The sequence below is a fragment of the Mustela lutreola genome, chromosome 2 (genome assembly GCF_030435805.1).
Source record: "Mustela lutreola isolate mMusLut2 chromosome 2, mMusLut2.pri, whole genome shotgun sequence".
NCBI classification, from domain to species: Eukaryota; Metazoa; Chordata; class Mammalia; order Carnivora; family Mustelidae; genus Mustela; species Mustela lutreola.
Window position 1 is genome coordinate 72,042,928 of NC_081291.1, and position 22,754 is coordinate 72,065,681.

At 38.9% G+C, this 22,754-nt stretch overlaps 1 protein-coding gene across 4 annotated transcripts in view; it reads right to left on the reverse strand.

Annotated features, from left to right (window-relative positions):
- The window catches only part of ANO10 (anoctamin 10), a 236,668-nt gene that overhangs the window by 180,128 nt on the left and 33,786 nt on the right, over window positions 1-22,754 (reverse strand). For 3 of the 4 annotated variants that reach the window (XM_059162278.1, XM_059162276.1, XM_059162277.1), the window contains 5 exons: window positions 20,077-20,646; window positions 18,599-18,654; window positions 17,047-17,121; window positions 14,974-15,156; window positions 1,105-1,296 (listed from right to left, as the gene is read on the reverse strand). In XM_059162278.1, the coding sequence (XP_059018261.1) occupies window positions 1,105-1,296; window positions 14,974-15,156; window positions 17,047-17,121; window positions 18,599-18,654; window positions 20,077-20,646 (1,076 nt within the window). The remainder of the gene's footprint in view (window positions 1-1,104; window positions 1,297-14,973; window positions 15,157-17,046; window positions 17,122-18,598; window positions 18,655-20,076; window positions 20,647-22,754) is intronic. The other variant, XM_059162279.1, reaches the window with a different exon arrangement.

A 22,754-nucleotide genomic window follows, 5' to 3' on the forward strand; every position in this document is an offset into this window, starting at 1 on the left:
AGGGAAGCAGGCTTCCTGAGAGAGCCAGATGCCAGGCTCGATCCCAGGACCCTGGGATCGGGATCGTGACCTGAGCCGAAGGCAGAGGCTTTAACCCACTGAGCCACCCAGGTGCCCCTGAGTTTTTTATTTTAATTATATTTTCCACTTCTAAAATATCTATTTGCCTCTCCTTCATATCTTCTATTTCTTTGCTCAGATATTCTATTTTTCCATCTGTTTTAGATGTATTCATTCTATCAAAGCTGCTTTAGAATATTTGTCTGATATTTCTAACATCTGATACCTTGATTGTGGCATCTACTGACTATATCACCTTTTTTGGTGGAGGTAACATCCTGGTTCTTGGTATGATGATTTTTTAATAGAACCCTGGACATTTTGGGTGTTATAAGATTCTACATTTTATTTAAAACTTTTGTTTTAGTTGGTTCCTCTGACATCACTCCAGCAGGGAAAGAAGTGACATCTTGTTAGGTTGCCCATTTGGACACCACTGACACCCAAAGTGGGGGATGGTATCCTTATTATTACTGGACAGGGATCAGAGTCCTGGCTTCCCACTAACCTCCCCACTGGTATCTCTTTTGCTTGGAGCAGTACAAATGGCTCATGTGCACTCCCATGTGGCCTCTGCTGTGCTGAGTGGTGGTGAAATGTCTGACTCTCCATTAGGCTTTATCTGAGATCACTGCAGCAGAAACTAGAAAGGGAACCTCATTATTCCTGGGTAAGTGTGGAAGTCCAGGCTCCCCACGTGATCTGCATTGACACTGCAGTGGGAGGGCCTCTTTACCATCCAGAGGGTAAAATCCCAGCTGGCTACTTTCCTAGAAAACTATTAGAATTTTATGTCTGAAAGGGGTCATAAAAATTATAATTTACCTCCCCCGCCCCATCCCTAATTTTAAAAACAAGAAAAGCAAGGTCCAGAAGAAGTTAGTAACTATGTGAAGTCACACAGCTAGTTTGTGGCCAAAAAAATTAATAAATAAAAATAAACAGGATAACATCCAATTTTTCCAAATCTCTTCTGAGCACTTTTATTTTTAATCATAAGGTCCCATTTTGCTAATTTTTTCCCCCAAAGGAATAAATTTTTACCTGCCATACACCAATATTGGCTGAAGGTTCTGAGAATGGCCGTTTGAGGACTCTGCACATTTTTAAGGCATCTGAATTAACTTCAGTGAAGTTATTTAACACAGCAAAGGCAGCTGCTAATGGGTAAACGCAGGAGAAAAGGCTCACGTAACCAAACTGAAGGAATAATTCCAAGTAATCATCAAAGGTACCCTGAAAATGTAAACCGCAAGAAAAAAAAGGCATTGTTTTAATATCATATAACAGGAACAACGTTATATTACCCAAAACACTGGCCTCCAACCAAAAAAAAATCTCAGAATTCCTCTCAATTTCTTCTTCTCAACAACAGATTTTACATAAATTCAAAAGCAATTTTATATTTAAGTTCCTGAAAGAATGAAAAAATGACTTAGCTACTCATTTCATTGTGCCAAATCACTGAATTATTACATAATAACAGCAAAGCTAAAGATGTTTGCTCTTGATCAACTGAAAAGAAATGATTCAATATCACCATTAGAAATCTTATTAAGGAGGGCACATATTGCTTGGAGCACTGGGTGTGGTACATAAACAATGAATCTTAGAACACTGAAAAATTAAATTAAATTAAAAAAATCTTGGATGACTGCCCCCTCACACCATGGGTACCCCAGAATCTCAGTCCCTGACCTTCCAATAAAAAACTGAGGTGGTGATGATGTGGAAAACAAAGGCAAAAGAAAAATTATTAAATTTCCTCACTACTTACAGCCCATTGACAAGTCCTTAAAATAAGCAGAGTGACCTTCCTCTAAGAACTAAGCTGCCTCGACATTAATACTTTGCTAAGGGCAAAAGGCAACATCAGTCCCAAACCCCCAGAATGCTGTAAAGTCTACTTTAACATAAAAATTCTTTTGGAAACTTCCTTTATCTCACCACTCTCCCCCCTCCCCGCCAAGATACATGTTGGCAATCATCCTCCAAGCATAAGATCCAAGTATATATATCTGAAGGGTCTAATGACTGAAGGCTTACTAAACAATGATGAATGGCCTTTTCTTAACAAGAGCTAGCCCCCTCAGGATCCTGAAAACCTTGTTTCCAAAATACATAGAAGGCTTATGCTATCCTTAACCCCCTTCCAATTTGCAAGTTTATAATGGGTCACTCCTCATCCCCTCCGTGCAGCTCTTTCTGCCCAGAGATCTTGTCCCCATGCTTTAATAAAACCACCTTTTTGCACTAAAGACATCTCAAAAATTCTTTCTTGGCTGTTGGCTTCGAAACTAATGTCTCTCCTCTATCAGTGATGTCAGTGAAAATGGAAGAGTAAGGACCTCCAGAACTTTGCCCCTCCATGAGAATAGAAAAGATGGCAAAATGTGTCAGAATCAATTTTTCGGGTACTCTGGAAATTAACTAAAGGCTTGTAGCAATTCTGGCTGCATACAGTCATAACAAACATCTCAATCTTCTGGCATTTTAAGTTATTCTAGTCTCATCTCCTACTCCCCAGCTCTGTAGAACATTAAAAAGAAAAACAAAAAACCAAAAACAGCATACACTCCCAGGACCAGAGGGAGCAAGGTGGGCCTGGAGATCTTTGAAAGCCTCACTCCCAAAGGGAAATCATTATATGACCTGTTTAGTAGGACCCTAGAAAACCTCACTCAAAAGGCTCATCTTTATTCAACTTCATCAAATCTCGTTGAGTGCTAAAGGCTTCTCCCTGGGTATGTCAGTTGAATTTTTAAACCTCAGTCTGCCTGAGGTAATGGATAGCAGTTGAGGCAAACAAGAGACTAGCCAGGGAGCTCAAAAGGGCAAGCTGAGGAAAGAGACATTCACAGGGGGTTGAAGAGTTCCAACATTTTCCTGGAAACCTAGACAACCAGGCACATGCCTAGGATCATGCATAGATCTCAGGAAAGATCTTAGAAGGCTCTAAGATCTCACCTCTGCATAAGCAGGAAGGGAATGTTAAGGCACAGTTTTAAACTTCCTGGTTTAGTGCTGAAAGCATTCCCCACCACAAAAAGAGAGACCTAAAGACATGTGATGAAGGACAGAAGCAGAAAAATGTTCACCTTTAGCCCTGTAGGTTGATCTATGGCCTGCATAAGTTTGATAAGGACCAAATTAAGTGCTTGTTGCTGCATTCTTAAAGGATCTCAAGACTACCTGTACATCTCACTGATAGTTAATCTCAGTCAAATTGAATGATAAGCACAAGAAAAATTTGCAAAAGTAATGTCAAGACTAGAATTTGAAGAAACATTTACGATTTAACACTCCCTACATGTCCCTTCCCCCTTGAGTATTAAGCATATAACCACCAGACTCATTAAGCAAAAGTGCAACTTCTTCTGCCCAAAGGTCCTGTCCCTGTGGACAAGAAGCAATTCTTTCTTGACCGTTCACTTGCAGCCCCACATCAACATCTACATAACACTGAACTCAACAATAGAATACTCATTTTTCCCAAGTACACATGAAACATTCTTCAGGATAGATGAGATGTTAGATCGTAAAACAATTCTCAACAAATCTGAAAGGCTTACAAATCATACAAAATACTCTTTGACCACAATGGAATGAAAGTGGAAATCAATAACAGAGGGAAATTTGGGAAATTCACACATTGTATGGATATTAACCAACATACTACTAAAAAACAATAAGTCAAAGAAGAAATCATGAGAAAAATTAGAAAATACTAAAATGAATGAAAATTAAGATACAATATATCAAAACTTATAGGATGCTGTAAAAACAGAGCTCAGATAGAAGTTCATGGGTATAAAGGCTTTCATTTAAAAAAAAAAAAGGCAGATCTCAAAACAGCTAAAATTTTCCCCTTTGAATCTAGTAAAACAACAGTAAACTAAATCTAGAGCAAGCAAAAGGAAATACATAAACACAACAAAATTTGATAGATATATATATAATTTATATAATATATTTTAAGATTTTGTTTATTTGTCAGAGAGAGAGAGTGAGAGAGAGCACAAGCCGAGGGAGTAACAGGCAGAGGAAGAAGCAGGTTCTTCACTGAGTAAGGAGCCTGATGTGAGACTCAATTCCAGGACCCTGGAATCATGATCTGAGCCAAAGGCAGATGTTTAACTAACTGAGCCACCCAGAGATCCCTAAATATATATATCTTTATATAATTCTATAATAATCTCAATGGATACAGGAAAAAAAAAAAAACAAAATCTGATACCCTTTCATGATAAAAACACTCAACAAATTGTAATCATAGAGAATTTTCTCAAACTGATAAACAGCATCTATGAATCACCACAGCTAACATCATACTTAATGGTGAAAAATTAAAAGCTTCCCACCTAAGATCAGGAACAAGACAAGAATGTCTGCTCTTAACTCTGCTATTCAACACTGTCCTTAGGGTTCTGACCAGAACAATAAGGCAAAGAAAGAAATAAGAGCCATCCAGAACAAGAAAAAACGTAGAACTATTTCTATTTGCCCAGGACATGATATTACATACCAAAAAACCCTAAGGAACTCCCCCCAAAAGATTATTAGGTCTAATTATAAGCAATCTAATAATAAACTTCAGTACAGTTGCAGGATATAAGATTAACCTACAAAAATCAGTGGTATTTCTAGAAACCAGCAATGAACAACCTCAAAATGAAATTTTTAAAAAATTCATTTATAGTAGTACCAAAAAGAATAAAACACTTAGGGGACACCTGGGTGGCTCAGTTGGTTGGGCCGCTGCCTTCAGCTCAGGTCATGATCCCAGGTTCCTGGGATCGAGCCCCAAATCGGGCTCCTTGCTCAGCAGGGAGTCTGCTTCTCTCTCTGCCTCTGCCTGCCACTCTGCCTGCTTATGCTCTCTCTCTGACAAATAAATAAATAAAATCTTAAAAAAAAAAAAAAAGAATAAAACACTTAGTAATATATTTAACAGAATGCAAGATTTGTACACTGAAAACCGCAAATCATTGCTGAAAGAAATTAAAGACTTAAATAAACAGAAAGACAATCCATGCTTACAGATTAGAAAACTTAATATTAAAACGGAAATACTCCCCAAATTGATGAATAGAATCGATGCAATCAAACTTCCAACTGCATTTTTAAAAGAAATGCACAAGCTAATCCTAAAATCATAAGGAAATGTAAGGGACCCAGAATTGCCAAAACAATCTTGAAAAAGAACAAAGTTAGAGAAATTACATTTCCTGATTTGAAAACCTACTACTAAGCTACAGTAATCAGGACAGTGTAGTACCAGCATAAGGATAGACATGTAGAGGAATAGCACTGAGAGTCCAGAAACAAATCCATATATCTATAGACTTACAATTTTCAACAAATGTGTGAAGATCCTTCAATGAAGAAAAAAATGATTTTTTTAAAAACAAATGGTGGTAGGACAGCTGGATATCCACATGCAAAAGAATGAATCTGGACTCCTTCCTCATACTATCTACAAAAATTAATTCAAAATGGGTCAGACCTAAATGTAAAAGCTAAGTCTATAAAATTCTTAGCACAAAACACAGGAGTAAGTAAATCTTCCTGTGTTTAGATAAGGCAATGGTTTCTTAGAGATGACAGCAAAAGAACAAGCATCAAAAAAAGAGAGAAATCTGACTCCATCAAAATTAAAAACTTTTATGCATCAAAGGACACTCAAGAAAATAAGCTAACCCACAGAACGATAAGAAATATTTGCAAATCATATAGCTGATAAGAAATTTATATTCAGGGGCATCTGAGTGGCTCAGTCAGTTAAGCAGCCAACTCTTGGATTTCAGCTCAGGTCATGATCTCATGATGATGAGACTGAGCCCTGATCAGGTTCTGTGCTAGGTAGGGAGACTGCTTAAGATTTTCTCTCTCCCACCATCTCTGCCCCTCTCTCCATCCCTCTCACACTCGCTCTTTAAACAAAAAAGAAAGAAAGAAATTTATATTAGAATATATGAAGAATTTTTGCAATGAAATAATAAAAAGACACATAATCCAATGAAAAATGGGCAAAGAATATGAATATGTACTTCCCCAAAGAAGAGACAAAATGGTCAAAAAGCACATGAAAAGATGATCAGTATCTTTAGGCATTAAGAAAATGCAAATCAGAGGTGCCTGGGTCGCTCAGTGGGTTAAAGCCTCTGTCTTCTGCTCAGGTCATGATCCCAGGGTCCTGGGATGGAGCCCTGCATTGGGCTTTCTGCTCAGCAAGGAGCCCACTTCCCTTCCTCTCTCTCTGCCTACTTATTATTTCTGTCAAATAAATAAACAAAATCTTAAAAAGAAAAAGAAAGAAAGAAAGAAAGAAAGAGAAAGAAAGACGCAAATCAAATCCACAATGAAATACCATTTCACATGTATTAGGTGTGGCTATCATTAAAAAAGGGGAGGGACGTCTGGGTGGCTCAGTTGGTTGTGTGTGACTCTTGGTCTTGTTGAGGTCATGATCTCATGGTCATGAGATCAAGCCCCAAGTCTGGCTCTATGCTCAGCGTGGGGTCTACTTGAGATTCTCTCTCCCTCCTCCCCTGGCCCTCCCCCGACTCGTGCACATGCTGTCTCTCTCATAAATAAATCTTACATAACAAGTGTTGATATAGATGTAGAAAAAAGTGAACTGGCAGGGATGTAAAATGGTACCACGGCCTCTGAAAATAGTTTGGCAGTTCCTCAAAAAGTGAAACAGAGAGTGAACATATGACCTAGCCTATGGTAACATATGTTCATAAGAAACATACATTCATATAAAAGCTTGCACACAAATGTTCATACTAGAATTATTTCTAACAGCCAAAAAATGGAAACAATCCAAATATCTATCAACTGATGAATGAATATATAAAATGTAGTATATTCATACAAGGGAATATTATCCAACCACAGAAAGGAATGAAGTATGGATAAATGCTATCTCATGGATGAACCCTGAAAGTACTATGCTTAGTGAAAAAAACTAGACACAAAAGCCACATACTGGAGGATTCCATGTACATGACATGCATACAGCAGGAAAATCCACAGAGACAGAATGCACATTGGTGGTTGCCAGACACTGGGGTAGGGACTGACAGCTTAATGGGTGTCAGGTTTCTTTCAGGGATGAGGAAACATTCTGGACTTAGTGGTCATTGTTGTAAAACCTTGTGAATTCACTAAAAATCATTACATTGTACTGACTCAAAATGGTGAATTTTATGGCATGTGAATTAGATCCCAATTTTTTAAAAAGTAAAGAAAAAAAGCTGGTAGTAACAAGGACCTCCTGAGAGTCACACCGTCAGAAGCAGCAGATATACCAAAGAGGCCAACGAGAAAATCCACAGCAGAAAGTGGGGAAACCACAGAAGCAAGAAGAAATCTTTTCTCAAACTATGTTTAAAAACCTTGCTAATAGGTTTTAATAGATTTAGTCTAAAGAAAGAAAGGGGCAACAATCATTATATGCCCTCAGCTTGGTGGGGGAGAAACATAAATATCAGTATGAGTTAAGTTATTTAGTTACTTAATAATTGGACAAAGGAGCCTTCACCGAAGTAGGATGCTTGGGCACTGGTGACTCTCACTTGCCACTTGAGTGACATTACAACTCTCCAGGACCCAGTGACATGCTACTCAAACTCCTCACTGGAGGCCTGCTACTCACAACACACATTTATTCTGACCCAGAGAAGCCACGCAGTGCTCTACGCCATGCAGTGACTGAGTGACAGACCCAGCCCTCGTAAGGCCTAAGGCCAGGCTTGCCTACTTCCAGCACCCTCAGGCCTCCTCATGACCATCCAAGTGCACAGGCTGCAACAACTCCAGATCTAGTAAAAGTACTTGTCACAATATTTTAAAGCAATTATTAAGTAAAATATTGTGACAAGTATTTTATATGTATATATTCTATATGTTCTACATATATTCTGTGTATTATAAAATATAAATATATGCATAACTATATACTAGAGATAGTATATATATACTATATATTCTATATATTAATTAATATAATATATAAAATTATATATAATATAGGCATTATATAATAGAATATGTAATTATATAGAATTATACAAAACATATAATTAGATTATATCTAGAATATATAGAGATCATATATAGAATATATAATTATAGGGGCACCTGGGTGGCTCAGTGAGTTAATAAGCCTCTGCTTTCTGTTTAGGTCATGATCTCAGGGTCCTGGGATCAAGCCCCACATCAGGCTCTCTGCTCAGCAGGAAGAATGCTTCCCCCTCTCCCTCTGCCTGCCTCTTTGCCTACTTGTGATCCTTCTTTCTCTGTCAAATAAATAAATAAAATCTTTTAAAAAAGAGTATGTAATTATATAAATAAATTATATAAATTTGATAAATTACATAAAAATATATAAGTAAATATTTATATATTATTAAATATTCTATATTATATTCTCTATATATTCTATATTATATAGAATAATTCTAAAATGAGTTATTATAATTATTATTATGGTATCTCAGAGTCCATCTTTCACCAAGACACGTATATTAGGCTCAGTAGCTGAGCTTAGTGTAGGTCAGATTCCACTCCTAGTCAGTTTCTTTTCTTGTTTTGTATTTCACTAAAATAGAAAATACCCAAACATAAGTACTGAGAATGGCAGAACGTGCTTCCTCCAGATGCTCTGGGTATGTGGACAAAGCAGGAACCCAGGGATTCTGAGTTAGTCTCTGGCTATTTTCAAGGCTCATGGGTGCCTCCGGAGCTGGGCTGGGGGCGAGGTGAGGCAGAGAGAGGCGGGGGGTTGGTGCTCAGCTGGAGATTCAGTGGTGAGTAGTTTCTAAACCACTCTTTGGTTGCATTTGCTTCTATGTATTTCCTTATGCTGTGTTGCAGCATATAGATGTGGTTTTAAAATATAGCGACCGATATAGCATCGATTCATCTCTCTGAAAAGTGTAGAAATCAAGAGTTAGGAAAGAGTGAAAATCTTAGCTATTAAGCCATTTTTACCACAATTCAGTCTTAAGAAATCCTGATAGCCCCCATTCAGCTTTCAAAACCACTTTTTCAGCTCCGACAGTACAAGGCTGGGCCTCTGCAGAGATGTAGAGACAAATTCTCCTGGATGTGCCACTAGGCAGCCTCCAGAAGGCATGCCCAAGTCTTCTTGGCATTTTAGCATACAGCACCCAGGGAGTCCCTACCCCCACACAGCAGCACACCACACGTTCTGTTTCTATCTCACACATCAAGTGAGTGTCGTATGCACATGTTAACACTTCATCAGTACTCTTAACACTACTGAGCACTTTAAAGCCAGTAAATTTAGCAAATCAGGGACATACCCCCAACAACAAGAAAGAAAAAAAATGCAAATTCAACAAAGTATATAACTGCATACATAAACAAAAATATATTAACTAAGAAACACTCTACCCTATTAGCAACAAGTTAGCAAGGACCAACCAACCAAAATTTTAAAAACAAAGAAGTCATTAACAATACTTGCTATGAAACTATAACTACTTTTACACATCTATTTATTAAATGAATGAAAAAAAGTTTCAAGTTTCAGGTGATCCATCCCACTGGCTCCTTAAAACCAGCCCTGGAGAAACACCATGTCTGAGAGTTCCCTATGCTGAGTGCAGGACAAAGAAAAAGTATACTGAGGGCAAGTAAGCAGCACACAGACATCAAGGCTGGCCATTCTTTTCCTAAAACTGTTCCTTATTCCATATTATATTGACATAACATGCTAAGAGCTACCATGATAAATAGCATGGGTACCCTGCCCTCAGCGATCAAGAAAGGAAAATTATTAAGTGACACGAAATCCTAAATAAAATACTGACATATTCAATATAACAATATATATTTAAAAATACTTACCAAGTGGAATTAATCATTTAAATGTAACATGGTATTCCATTAGGAAATTTATTATTGTAAGTGAAAATATTAAAAAAATGAAAACACTTTATTTAATATGATAATCTCAAAAGAAGAAATAAATGAAAAATTTGATAAAATTTAACATCCTTCACAATACAAACTCTTAGTAAATACAGGAAAAGAACCATTTTTAAACTGATAAAAAGTTATCTACCAGAAACATGTGACATGACTCTCAATGATGAGGGGAAAAAAAAAAATCAGGAACAAGAGAAAGATTCCTGTTGTAACTAATTCTGTCCAAATTATACTGAACATATTAGTGAACCCAAAAGACAATAACTATCAAGATGAAGGAAGAAAGAAAACAGTCATTATTTATTTACAGTTGAAATATCCGTCGACATGAAAATCCAAGAAAGTTGATTGGAAATAATGGCAGGATTCAGCAAGGTTGCTGGATAAAACATACAAAAATCAACAGCATTCCCATGTACTAGCAACAACCAATTAAAAACTATTTTTTAAGGGTACCAATAAAAGGAAACAGGAAAGTCTCAAAGTATCTAGCAGTAGATTCATTACAAAGTGAAAAACCACCTCTACAATCTGCTTATCATCAGGTCAATCAAGGGATAGAACAAGGTGGCCCCACGGGGGGGGGGGGGGCAACCTGACATCATGCCTCCTAATGGGGTATAATAATGGTACCTTCGGTAACTGCTAAGCTTGAATCTTACCAGGAAACAAGGGGACCAACTGGCTGCACCAAAGCCAATGACTTGAAAAACAAAAAAGGCAGGGAGGTTATCTCAGATTCACAGTTTTCAAGCTTTTTGGTCTTTGAAGCTCTAAACTCTTAAAAATGACTGAGGACAAGGCAAAGGAAACAAAAGCAAAAATGAACTTTTGGGACTTCATCAAGATAAAAAGCTCCTGCACAGCAAAGGAAACAGTCAACAAAACAAAGAGGCAACCCACAAAAGGGTAGAAGATATTCACTAATGACACTATAGACAAAGGGCTGATACCTAAGATCTATAAAGAACTCCTCAAACTCAACACTCAAAAATCAGATAATCATGTCAAAAAAATGGGCAGAAGACATGAACAGACACTTCTCCAAAGAAGACATACAAATGGCTAACAGACACATGAAAAAATGTTCATCATCATTAGCCATCAGGGAGATGCAAATCAAAACCACACTGAGATACCACCTTACACTGGTTAGAATGGCCAAAATCAACAAGACAGTAAATAAAAATTACTGGAGAGAATGTGGAAAAAAGGGAACCCTCTTACACTGTTGGTGGAAATGCAAGTTGGTGCAGCTGCTTTGGAAAACTGTGTGAAGATTCTTTAAGAAATGAAAAATAGAGCTACCCTTATGACCCTGCAATTGCAGTACTGGGTATTTACCCCAAAGATACAGATGTAGTGAAAAGAGGGGCCATCTGTACCCCAATTTTCATAGCGGCAATGGCCACAACTGCCAAACTGTGAAAAGAGTCATCTTGGCCTTCAACAGACGAATGGATAAAGATGTTGTGGTCCATATATAAAATGGAGTATTATGCCTCCATCAGAAAGGATGAATACCCAACTTTTGTATCAACATGGACGGGACTGGAAGAGATTATGCTGAGTGAAATAAGTCAAGCAGAGAGAGTTAATTATCATATGGTTTCACTTGCTTGTGGAGCATACGGAATACATGGAGGACATTAGGAGAAGGAAAAGGAAAAGTGAAATGGGAGAAATCAGAGGGGGAGATGAAGCACGAGAGACTGTGGACTTTGAGAAACAAACTGAGGTTTTTGGAGGGGAGGGTGTAGGGTGATGGGTAAGCCTGTGGTAGGTATTAAGAAGGGCATGTAGTGCATGGAGCCCTGGGTGTGGTGCATAAACAATGAATCTTGGAATACTGAAAAAATAAAATAAAATTAAAAAAAAAATGACTGAGGACACCAAAGGTCTTTTGTTTGTAGGAGTTCTACCTAATGATGTTTACCATATTTGAAATTAAAACTCAAAACTGTAAAAAAAAAAAAAAAAGTCTCATTGATTCATGTAAATAAAAACATTAACAACAATAAAATACTGCTTGAAAAGTAAGTACATTTTCTAAGACAAAAATGTTCAGTGTAAAGAGTAACACTTGTTTATGTTTTTAGCAAATTTCTTAATGTCTGTCTTACTAGAAGGCAGCTCATTTACTGTGCAGCTATATGCTGCTCTGACTGGAGTACTCACCATGCAAATTCATACTCATGCAGTTATGCAGGTGGATGGGAACTGGCTGTTCACAGGTGAGGGGGAGTGGTACACAGTGTAGACCGAGGCATGACTCGGCCTTACCCTATGGCTGACAGCAGGGTCAGAAGACCCTAGCAGATTACCCCTGGTGGGGACATTATGGAGGTTTTCTTTTTCCATAATTTTTACTCTGTCCTGCATTATCCAAGTTTCCCATAGTGCATAATAAGTATTACTTTTACAATGTTTTTTGTGTTTCAGTTGGATTGGTTTTTTTTCCCCAAAACCTGGAGAAAGGAGAAAGGAGAGGATGAGGGCGAAACATATCAGATCACACAGGATTCTGCAACCAACCCGAGAAGTAGCACTGCCAACCCCAGTGTTCACGCACAGACCCAGGACTGCAAGAGAAACTAGTGTTCTCCTTCCTTTACTTCACATCAGAGAGCCTGTGTTCAATGACAGGAAGACTGAACTGGAAAAGCAGTCTTGAATTTTGTTCCTGATTTAGTGGCCAAGTGATTAAGAACATAGAACTTCATTTCCCTTTTATTAACATGGGAAAAACCAGGCTTATCTTACCTTCCTTCATAAAGGTATTATCAGATGTCATCAAGTGCCAAAAAAAGGAAGGTCTAAGATTCTGGCAGGGTCTAAGATTCTACAATTCTTAGATGAATTAAAATTTCTGGGGCAAGGGGCACATTGTTTGAATTATGATGTATCATTCACTGAGCCAGGAGGAAAGGAGAAGAAACTGGTCTAGAGAAGAGTATGAATTTGATTCAGAGTACTTCAGGGGATGATGTTGTTTGCCCAAATAATTCAGAAGAAAAAGAGATGGAAGCAGATTCTAACTGATTACAGGAAGAGAAGTAGGGAAGTAGAGATGATAATAATGTAGAGAATTATTTCAAGAAACTGTGAGGGGCAGGAAAGACAGGACACAAACAGGAGAAGTGTGAAGCTTTGCTTGGTTTGGGACAAGGGGCTGCTGACAGGTGGGGCAGGGAGAAGGGGAAATGGGAGATGTGGGAGCTCCAGGTGAGCCCTGGGAAAAGAGGCATGTAAAAATGAAAGGAGATGCAGAGGCAACGGAATAAAGAGCTTGGCGGGGAAAGACTGCTGGTTGTCTTCCATAAAAGAGTGGAAAGATGAAAAATATATACAGTCAGAAATACCAGTCCCCAGAACAAGCAAGGAAAGGATTCGGACGCAGTGTGAATCAGACAGAATCTTTAGGACACAGTAAGCTAGCCCTCAACCAATTCAGGCATGATGGCATCCCACTGCGCAAATGTGTTCCTTTAACTTGTCCTGAGTGCACATGCCTCTGTGTTGTGTGTGTGCATGTGTACACACACTCCTGTGTTTTCTCTGACACTTCATGAATAAGCATAAATCGTGTTACTGATCAAGTGTGCTATAAATTTATACTCTGAATCACCTTCTCTCCCAAAGAGCAGTGACAGAAAATGCTAGTGTATATACATGTATTTTCATCGCAGGCATATTGCCACTCAAAAATTAGAAAAACAGCTGCATAGGTGAGAAATGGAACAGAATGCAAGGTGGTAAGCCAGAGCCTGGCCAACAGTGGCAGCTAGATCTGCATCTGTGGGGCAGGGGACAAAGGTACCCCACTCCAGTGCCACATAACTGGAAAAGCCATGCTTATCTTACCTTCCTTCATAAAGGTATTATCAGATGTCATGAAGTGCCAAAAATGTAAGGCCATATGCACAAAACCAGGAGCTAGGACAGTGGAACTGTCCCTGAAAGGGAGCTGCAAAAAGCCACAGTTGCTGCTCTGGAACTACAGCTTGGGTCCACATCACACTACCTACTGGCTCTCCAAAATCTCCAAGGTCATCACAAGGTGGCAGCTCTGGGCTACAAATGCCCAGGTCTGGACTAAGGACTTAACAGTTCATGGGACAGTTGTGTAAACAAGGCAGGGAAAAGTGAGAGAGAATAGGGCAGAGAGAGAATATACTCCTCCTTAAGATGAACGTATCAACTAAAACTTGCATGCACATCAGAAAAAGAGGCATGTGAGCCAAGAAACTCACAAGACAATTCACCAAGATGGAAGACAAGACTAAGAGAGTTTGCCAGTAACGGACCCTCCCTGATGAACCACTGCAGGGTCTGTCTCCCTCAGGAGAGTCCCAAGCTGAGAAGGAAGGTATAGGATACAGAAACAGTGACGTGGGGCAGACGGGGCCCAACACCCCTTGCCCATTGAACGTATGGGCGGGTCTCAGAAGCTAGATGCTTCACTGTTACAAGTGGCCACACTGCCAGCAGATCCCTGGTGAACTCAGACATGCTCTGTCATATTTACCATGCCACTAAGTAATTTAAGCTAGAAATGAATCTGCAGATAGGCCCTCCAGTTCAGCAGCAGGCTTCAGTCTCCTCCAGGCGTAGGCAGCACCCTGAGCCAGCCAGTGCTGCCTCTCCACAGCCTTCTCATCCCCGGCTCTAGCATCTTTGCAGCAATGGCCCTCAAGCCTCTGCAGAGCGGCAACAGAATCGGCAAAACTCCCTCTACTGCTAGTAGGCATAAATTCAGATGGAATACAGCAACATTTCAATGCCCAGTTCCACCTTTTTTTTTAAGCTTTAACATAGCTCTTGGTGAGGACACTGGCAGGAAAGTGGCCACATCTGAGAAAGTGAGTGTATACACATTTGTTGCGCTCAGTGTATGACTGTCATTCCCTTTGAGTCAATGGTTAATTCAGCAATATTCAAACTTACCAAGTAGGTTCCCATTTCTTTTTCTAGGACAACTTGTTCATATAATGTAGCATCAATGTCAGCTTTTAAGGCCTGCACCTTCCTCTTCACCTGCACATGGTGCTTCTTTTGGAGCCAGTAAGGAAGAAGAGATTCCATAATTTGATTAAGGATCTGGGAGGTAATAAGGAGAGTAGCCAAGCTCTAAAAAGAAACACACAAATGGAATTTGACAATGTAGCTTGTATGGAATCTGTATAATCATGCAGTAAATAAAAATGGAATCTTCAACAAATAGTACACTATTTATAAAACTAGGATTGAAAAAGCTAGGTGCTAGAATAATGTTTCTAATTTACTGTTTTTTTTCAGTTAAGACACACTAAAATACAAAAAAGTTGTAATATAAATAAGATTATAATAAGAAACAAATCAATTATGAGTTGGCAGGGGAACAATTTTACTTAAAATTGTGTTTTTTGTCATCTCATCCTTGCTACAACATAATAATCTACATGATATTGGCAACTTTGAAAAAAAAAGTAGTTTGGCAAAACTTAAAAAAAATTAACTTAAAAAAAATTATAAAGCAAATACATCCTCCCTCCTTATATGAATGATGCAACCATGCTAATTAACATCTTAGGATATTTCTTTCCAGTCACAGGTAAAAATACAAGTAGCCCATAGACTGTTGTTGACTGTATTATTCCCAACCTTCACTCCTATAAATACCACCCCCTGGATGACTGTGTACCATGATTCTTGGCCCAATCTCTGATGATCTACTAGGGATGGATTAAGGTTCTTGGCAAAGCTGCCCAAGTAGGTTTCTGAAATGCTGTGTCAATTTCTACTTACCGCAGATGGACAGGAGTGTTTCCATCACATACCACCTTTGCTGGTATTAAAATTATATTATTTAAAAAGTCCTCCCCTATCCCCATCCCTTATCTCCTATTTAAAAAAGAGACTCTCTAAGGTACTAGAAATGAGAAGTCATACCCTACTAATACACTAAAGGCAGGACAGAAGACAGTATGTATATCCAACTTACCAATTTCAAAATGTATTATTCTGAACTTTTAATTTTGAAAAAGAGCAGCAATATATGTAATGTTGGCTTTTTTTTTCTCACCATAGCATATACCCTCCCCAATGTCCATCACCTAGTCACCCCATCCCTCCCAAACCCCTCCCCTCCAGCAACCCTCAATTTGTTTCCTGAGATTAAGAGTCTCTCATGGTTTGTCTCCCTCTCTGATTTCATCTTGTTTCATTTTTCCCTCCCTTCCCCTATGATCCTCTGTCTTATTTCTCAAATTTCTCATATCAGTGAGGTCATATTTCTCTGACTTATTTCCAGTGTTCTTAAGAACACAGCATTTAATTTTACTTTATGAAAGCTGTTAGAACCATAACTACAAAATCTTCTGTTTCTGATTATACAATTTTCTAAAAAATGATCCCAAGTTCTCATGTAAACACTATTATGAAGCCTAAGCTTTTGATATTTTTTACTAACAACCACAGTATATTAAAACCAAGAAGGAATAGCACTTACTGATAGCTGGCTCAATTATAAAAAAGATAATTTAGATAGCAATATTTTGTACTCAATTTATCATTCCCTGGCATTTGTGGTCCAAGAATGGCAACACACCAAAGTAAATAGCAGACTTCTTAAACACTCCAGAAAAGACACAGCACTGCATGGGATCTGCTGGTCTCAAAAGTTTGACAACTTATTCATTTCAAAATGAAATGTATTTAAAGTCCTATAAATCACCCCTCACTCTGGGACACACACAAAACTTCAATTAAGGAATACACTTTCTTCATTAGAATTGCTTTTACAAGCTTTGAGGTGAACAGTTTATTTTCCAGTACTACATGGTTAATTTTACAAGTGTTTTCAGTTGAGTATGATATACAGTGCAATTGCTAATGGTTTTTTATTTAGAGTTGGCTTAGAAAGATACAAAATGTAAGGTTTTATCTGTAAAAATAATAATGTGAAGGCAATCACATTCCCTGAATATAAGAAAGCACCTCTAAAACCTGTAAGATGGATACCTTCTGCTATTCACTCACCTGACGCAACAGCTTCATATCCCTTAAGACAAATGCAATGTAGAAAAGCGAGGCAAAACAATTCAGAAAGTTGAACTGCCAAAAAAAAAAAAAAAAAAAAAAAAAAAAAGAGAGAGAGAGCAAGATTTCACACTGCTTTACAGTACTTCAACAAAACTATAATATAGCATTAAAAATGTAATGAGGGGACTTCCAGTCCTGACAAGATGGCATATACTTGTTTCTCCCTATTCCTCCTCTCTAAGCATGTCCATAAACTCTGGAAAGAACATCACAGTGAGCAAAGGAGGACTCTGGTACCTGCCTAGAGCCTGGAGGACAACTGCTTTGGGAGGCCAGGACAGTTCCAGCACATCTCCACCACATTCCAACACACCAGCCTTTCCCACCCTCAACCAGCAGCCCAGATAGCCGGGGCGGGCTCAATCCCTGCTCACCCCACCTCACCGGAACCCCTGTCCATCTGAAGAGCCGTGTGGACTTGGCAAGGGGGATCTCTCCAGAGTCCTCACTAGCAGTGCTTCCCTCCTGCAAGCCTGGCACTCCCCTTCACCACAGAGAGATTCCAGGATGGCCAGACAACACTGGCATTTGGACTATCAATTATTTCCAGTGCTAGCCTGAGGCCTTCACAGACTTTTTAGATATGTATGACTGCTTGGACCTTTTCTAATGTCCAAATTGCTAAAACTGTTGAATTTTTATTACCTACTTATGAAAAATTTTCCATTTCCTTTACCACTCTTGCCTCTCTAAGTTTACCTCCTTCCAGAAACCTAAACACCTTTCTATCAGTAGTTTCTAATCTGTTAAAGCTTGAAAAACTAGATCAATAAGCTTCTTAGAATGATTCCTGTAGCTGGAACAAAAACTTGTTTCTCTGGATCCCTTTCTTAGGAGTAATGTACAGTTGAGAGTTCAGAGGACTCTTTCTGCACCTTTCTTGATCCTCAGTTATGTTACTAGTGGCTGAGATAATCTCCTGATAAATGAGAGGCTTCCAAGTAGGTATTTATTATTTATAATGATGAAAAGAGGCAAAATGTGTGAGCTTTTACACAAAGAGCAAGCAGGTTACACCATGCCTTCTCTCCATTTCTTTCCTCCTACCCACTAAAACATGCTGAGAAAATGTTAGACTTTGGAAATTTCTTTCACAAAATTAATGATTTATCTAATGCTACCTCTTTCAAAAAATGTAATGGTCCATCACTGAACTGAATTGTAAGAATTGCTGAAGAGTGAAACAAAGAAGTCACCAAGAGGAAGAGAACAGAAATATGTCTACAACATCGTTTAATTATATTTTTAAATAACTAGAAATTGGCTATACTACTAATTTCTATACTTGAAGTCTTACAACACACACATAGGTAGTAAGACTACAGAATGCATATGTAAACTCACTTAATCAATCCGTCCCTGCCTATACAAAATATAGTAACTATACAATACTGTAAATTAGAAGCCAGGCTTCCTATTTATCCTCCTATTAAATAATATAAATAGATTTCAAAATTCAAATGGATTTGTATATAAAAACTATACTCACCACTAAAACTTTCAGAATTAGATGATTCTGGTAGGCAGATTCCAATCTGTGATTCTCTAAAATATTGGAAAGGAGAGGAAATTTCTCTTACATAAGCACACCACAGTAGGGGAGGCCATCGTGGGGTGAAGGCAGATGAGCTGAGCCAGAGACGTCAGGCAACAGAGCCTCAGTGAGTGAACGTGCCAGACTGCCATTCACGGTTGCCACTTAACCCACAACATCTCACAGGAAGAAAGTACACTTGGGACACATTTTTCACAGTACTGCAAGAGCACTGTGTTCTGTAATTATTTTTAAAGTATTACTGCAACGAAGAAATGTGGGAAGAATTGGCAAATGATCCCATAGACAGCCACCCAGGAAAAGACCCTGAATAAATAAAACAGAGCAACCACTAAAGAGGGCAGTAAAGTTTCCGTATGTGTGTCTTACAAGGATTAACTTAAAGGGCAACTCAAATCTCCGTCCCCAGCTAGGGAAAGGAGACACAGGACAGGCCCTGAGACAGCCAGGTGAAAGAACAAAGAAGATTCTTCAGAAAGGTGGTGTTACGCTCCTCTGGACCGGAACCCCACTCAGCTACTCAGCCACTGTCTGTCTTTGGGCAAGTCACTTAACCTCGGGATACTCAGCCTCCTTGCCTACAAAAACTGCTAACGCCCCCTCCTACCAACATCACTGTCAGGATAAACAGTAATAAAAAAACTTCAGTCCAGTTTCAGCAAAAGGAAAGCACTCAATAAATAGTAGTTGTTAAATGACTGATAAAAATAACTTAAATATCTTTATAGTCCGTGAAGTTAAGAAACAGACTTCTTCCTAAGGAATAACAGTGCATATTTGCTTGTTTGAGTGACTAAATAAAGAGTGAATGGCCAGTCACAACCATTTTTAAATTATACCCATTCCCCTTTTGCCATAGATGTATATATACACAAAGAGTACTCGCTCTACTAAGGCCAGTGGCAGTCCTTGGTGCTCTAAACCACTAGACCATCAGCTCTCAGACACCAGACATAGTACAACTAGCCAAAGTATCTGAAGTTAATTCAATCTATTTTACCCCAGCAAAAAATACAAAATTACAGTATTGGGATCACAGGTTTTAAACAGAGAGGTGTGGATTAGCCTGGCTCAACAATTTGCCCGAACACTGTTTAACTCTCTATCCCTAAGATGGTGACATAACTTCCATTTCACAATGTCCTGAGGAGTTGAAAATGAGGTACCACGGACAAAGAGTTAGCAGGGCACCTGGATGGAGTGCAGTAACCAACATTCATCTGTGACTGCCACGATAACCAGGAGGTGAGAGCATCACAACCCACAAAGCTGATGAATTCCTCCTTATGTCTCTATAGTGAGCCCACAGCAACATCTCCTTGCTTTTGCAAAGCAGCAGGGATGGGAATCCTATGATCCAAGCAACATTTCCTATAGGCAAATAAGACATAAATGCAAGCATCACATCTTACCCCATGAAGTTAGAAACTCAGCAGCGTATCGATAGAGGCGGTTCATGATCTCAATCACAATGGCATAGATGATGCTGGGCACATACAACAGGATACTGGTCCACTCCGATCCACTGCTCTCGTGTAGACTCAAGGCCCAAGCCTCCATGTCAAAGTAAATCATCATGACATACAGGGAGAAATAGAGACAGAGGCACACAAAGGGCAGAGAGACCAGGTAAATGCGCAACTGCCTCTTGTAGCTGGGGTAGAGAGGTTCCTCCCTACCAGTGACGGGATTGATACCCAGGACCCCATGGAATCCCGGCCGAGGCTCCTCAAACTGTCTCTTCATGACAAGTGTCCCCCACCTGTAGGTCATCCTGGCACAGCCACGCTTCCATACTTCCAGGATCACTGTGGACCAGATCAGGTTGAAGGAGGCGAAGATCACGTACTTATCATAGTCTTCCCACACAAACAGATAGTAAGGTAACCCAATGACTGCCATAGGGATTAAGGCAACAGTGAAATATTCCAAAAATCCAAAGTAAAGAGCGATTGTTTCCCCAAAGTAGCCACGAATACGGTCTACAATGAAAGGGGGGGGGGGGAGACCGTAAGTACAGACTACCAAAGACTTTCACCATTTCAAGTAAACTTATTTATTTTTGCAGTTAAGTGAGGAATCATTTAATACTCTCATTTCCCAATCAGTGTACAATGGTAAATCTATCTTCCATGCAGTACCAAGACCCCATTTGCCTGGAGATTGAGCCCAATACTTGCCCCAGCTTAGAGCCCAGGTCATAGCTGCTGGGGCTGCTCTGAAAGGCACCCAGGATCTGTTTCCTCTTTACTTCCTCATCTGATGGATGCCCTCTTCCCAAAGAAAAATTTAGGGGCTTGTCTCAAATATCCATGATCCTAGCCTAAACTCAGTCATAGCCAATGAGCCATTTTAATTTGGGGGTTTGTGTTCTCTACCTTTCTCTCACTTTAATATCATAGCTATTCATGTTCTTTTTAAAGAAGACTCCATCCGCAGTATCTGCTCCCACTGTCCAAAAATATAAATTTTCATCAATGTGCCATGGCAAATGATTCAATACACTGAAGAAAAGCTATTCAAAAGTATATTCTACACATTAACTTCTAGAACAGCCACGGGACACATTTATCTATACCTTCATATAAGAACTGGGCAAAAGAAGGGACAAGTGACATCACTGTTAAATACTCTGTAAACACAACATGAGCTAACTCAAAACGGGTCTCTCGAACACTCCATCCTTTGCCAGCTGCATCTACCTGGGGAGTGCCTGGGCTGTAAATGCATCCCGCCCTGGGACCAGGGTGTGATGCAGGGGCTGGGGAGGTGCAATAGTGGGGTTATTATTTCTTGGTTCGTTTCATGCAGTTAAAACTTTAGGATAATGTGTCAGATCAGTCTATGCAGACAGGTCAGAGTAAACTGGGATAAGCTATTTCCCCCATCCTTATTCTTCCAACTAACCCACGAACATGATAAAATAGTTGGTATGATCAGGTCACTTCAAATCTGAATCAAGTTAAAGGATATCCAAAAAATGAAAAAGAAAAACAATAACTACAGAAAAAGGTGCTCATGGTCCTGGTCTCCAAAATCACATGACCTCCCTCTTTTGATTTTAAGGGGAAGGTCAAGATTTGCCTGTGCCCCACCTGCTATCCCCAGTCCCAGCACTCCCCAAAGTCTCACGCCCTCCACCACAACCATGCTCAGCCTCCACCCTCAACTCACTTTTCCCCTCACTTTCTAAGCAGTTACTGGATACTATCACCTACAAGTCCTAGAGGCAATACTTAAATTTACTACATCTAGATGCCATACAAATGTCAATTAGTGTAACACAAAACAACTAGTGTATTACCTAGAACTATCAAAAATGAACTTTTCCTTTCAAAGAATTCAAGAGAAAATTCAAAATGTAATTTCAAATTTTCATCTTAAAAACAGATTTTTATTTACTGTGACAATATTATAGTAGCTGTTTTCAGGAATGGAAATTGGAATTAAAATTATTTTAGAGGGATTCCTTTGAACAAAATCAAAAGAGAAATGCCCTTGAAATATGGATAGCAATGCTTGTCATAAAATCTAACAGCTTAATAATCCTTATGCTTAAAAAACATAAGTAAGCCATGTCTGTCTGTCAGATATATAAATAAAATCTTAAAAAAAATGTTTAAATAAAAAATAAATAAGTAAGACATAAGTAAGCCAAAAAACCTGAACATTCATTCTGAAGTCAGTTTGCATACAGTAATGCTAACACATACCAAATAAACTAATAGATACTCTTATAACTATATTCAGAGAAAATGCATAGATTCAGTAATATACATCAAGATACTTACAAACTAGGCCTGTTAGTCTGCCCCTAAAAATGAGCACAGCTTGGTCTGCTCAAATGATTAGCTCTAAAGAAACAGAAATTTTCCAATACAAGATATTTACAGTCAAATGAAATTCTCATAAAATCTGTTCTACTCCAACTCGGACATGTACTCATGAAGGCCACTCCGAATAGCCTGTGTTGTTGGTGAAATTTAAGGAGAGCTTGTCATTCAGCCCATCTGAAATGCTATTAGAAATAAAATAAATTACTAAATAGGTCATGCAGTAGGGTAGAGAGGTTCCTCCCTACCAGTGACAC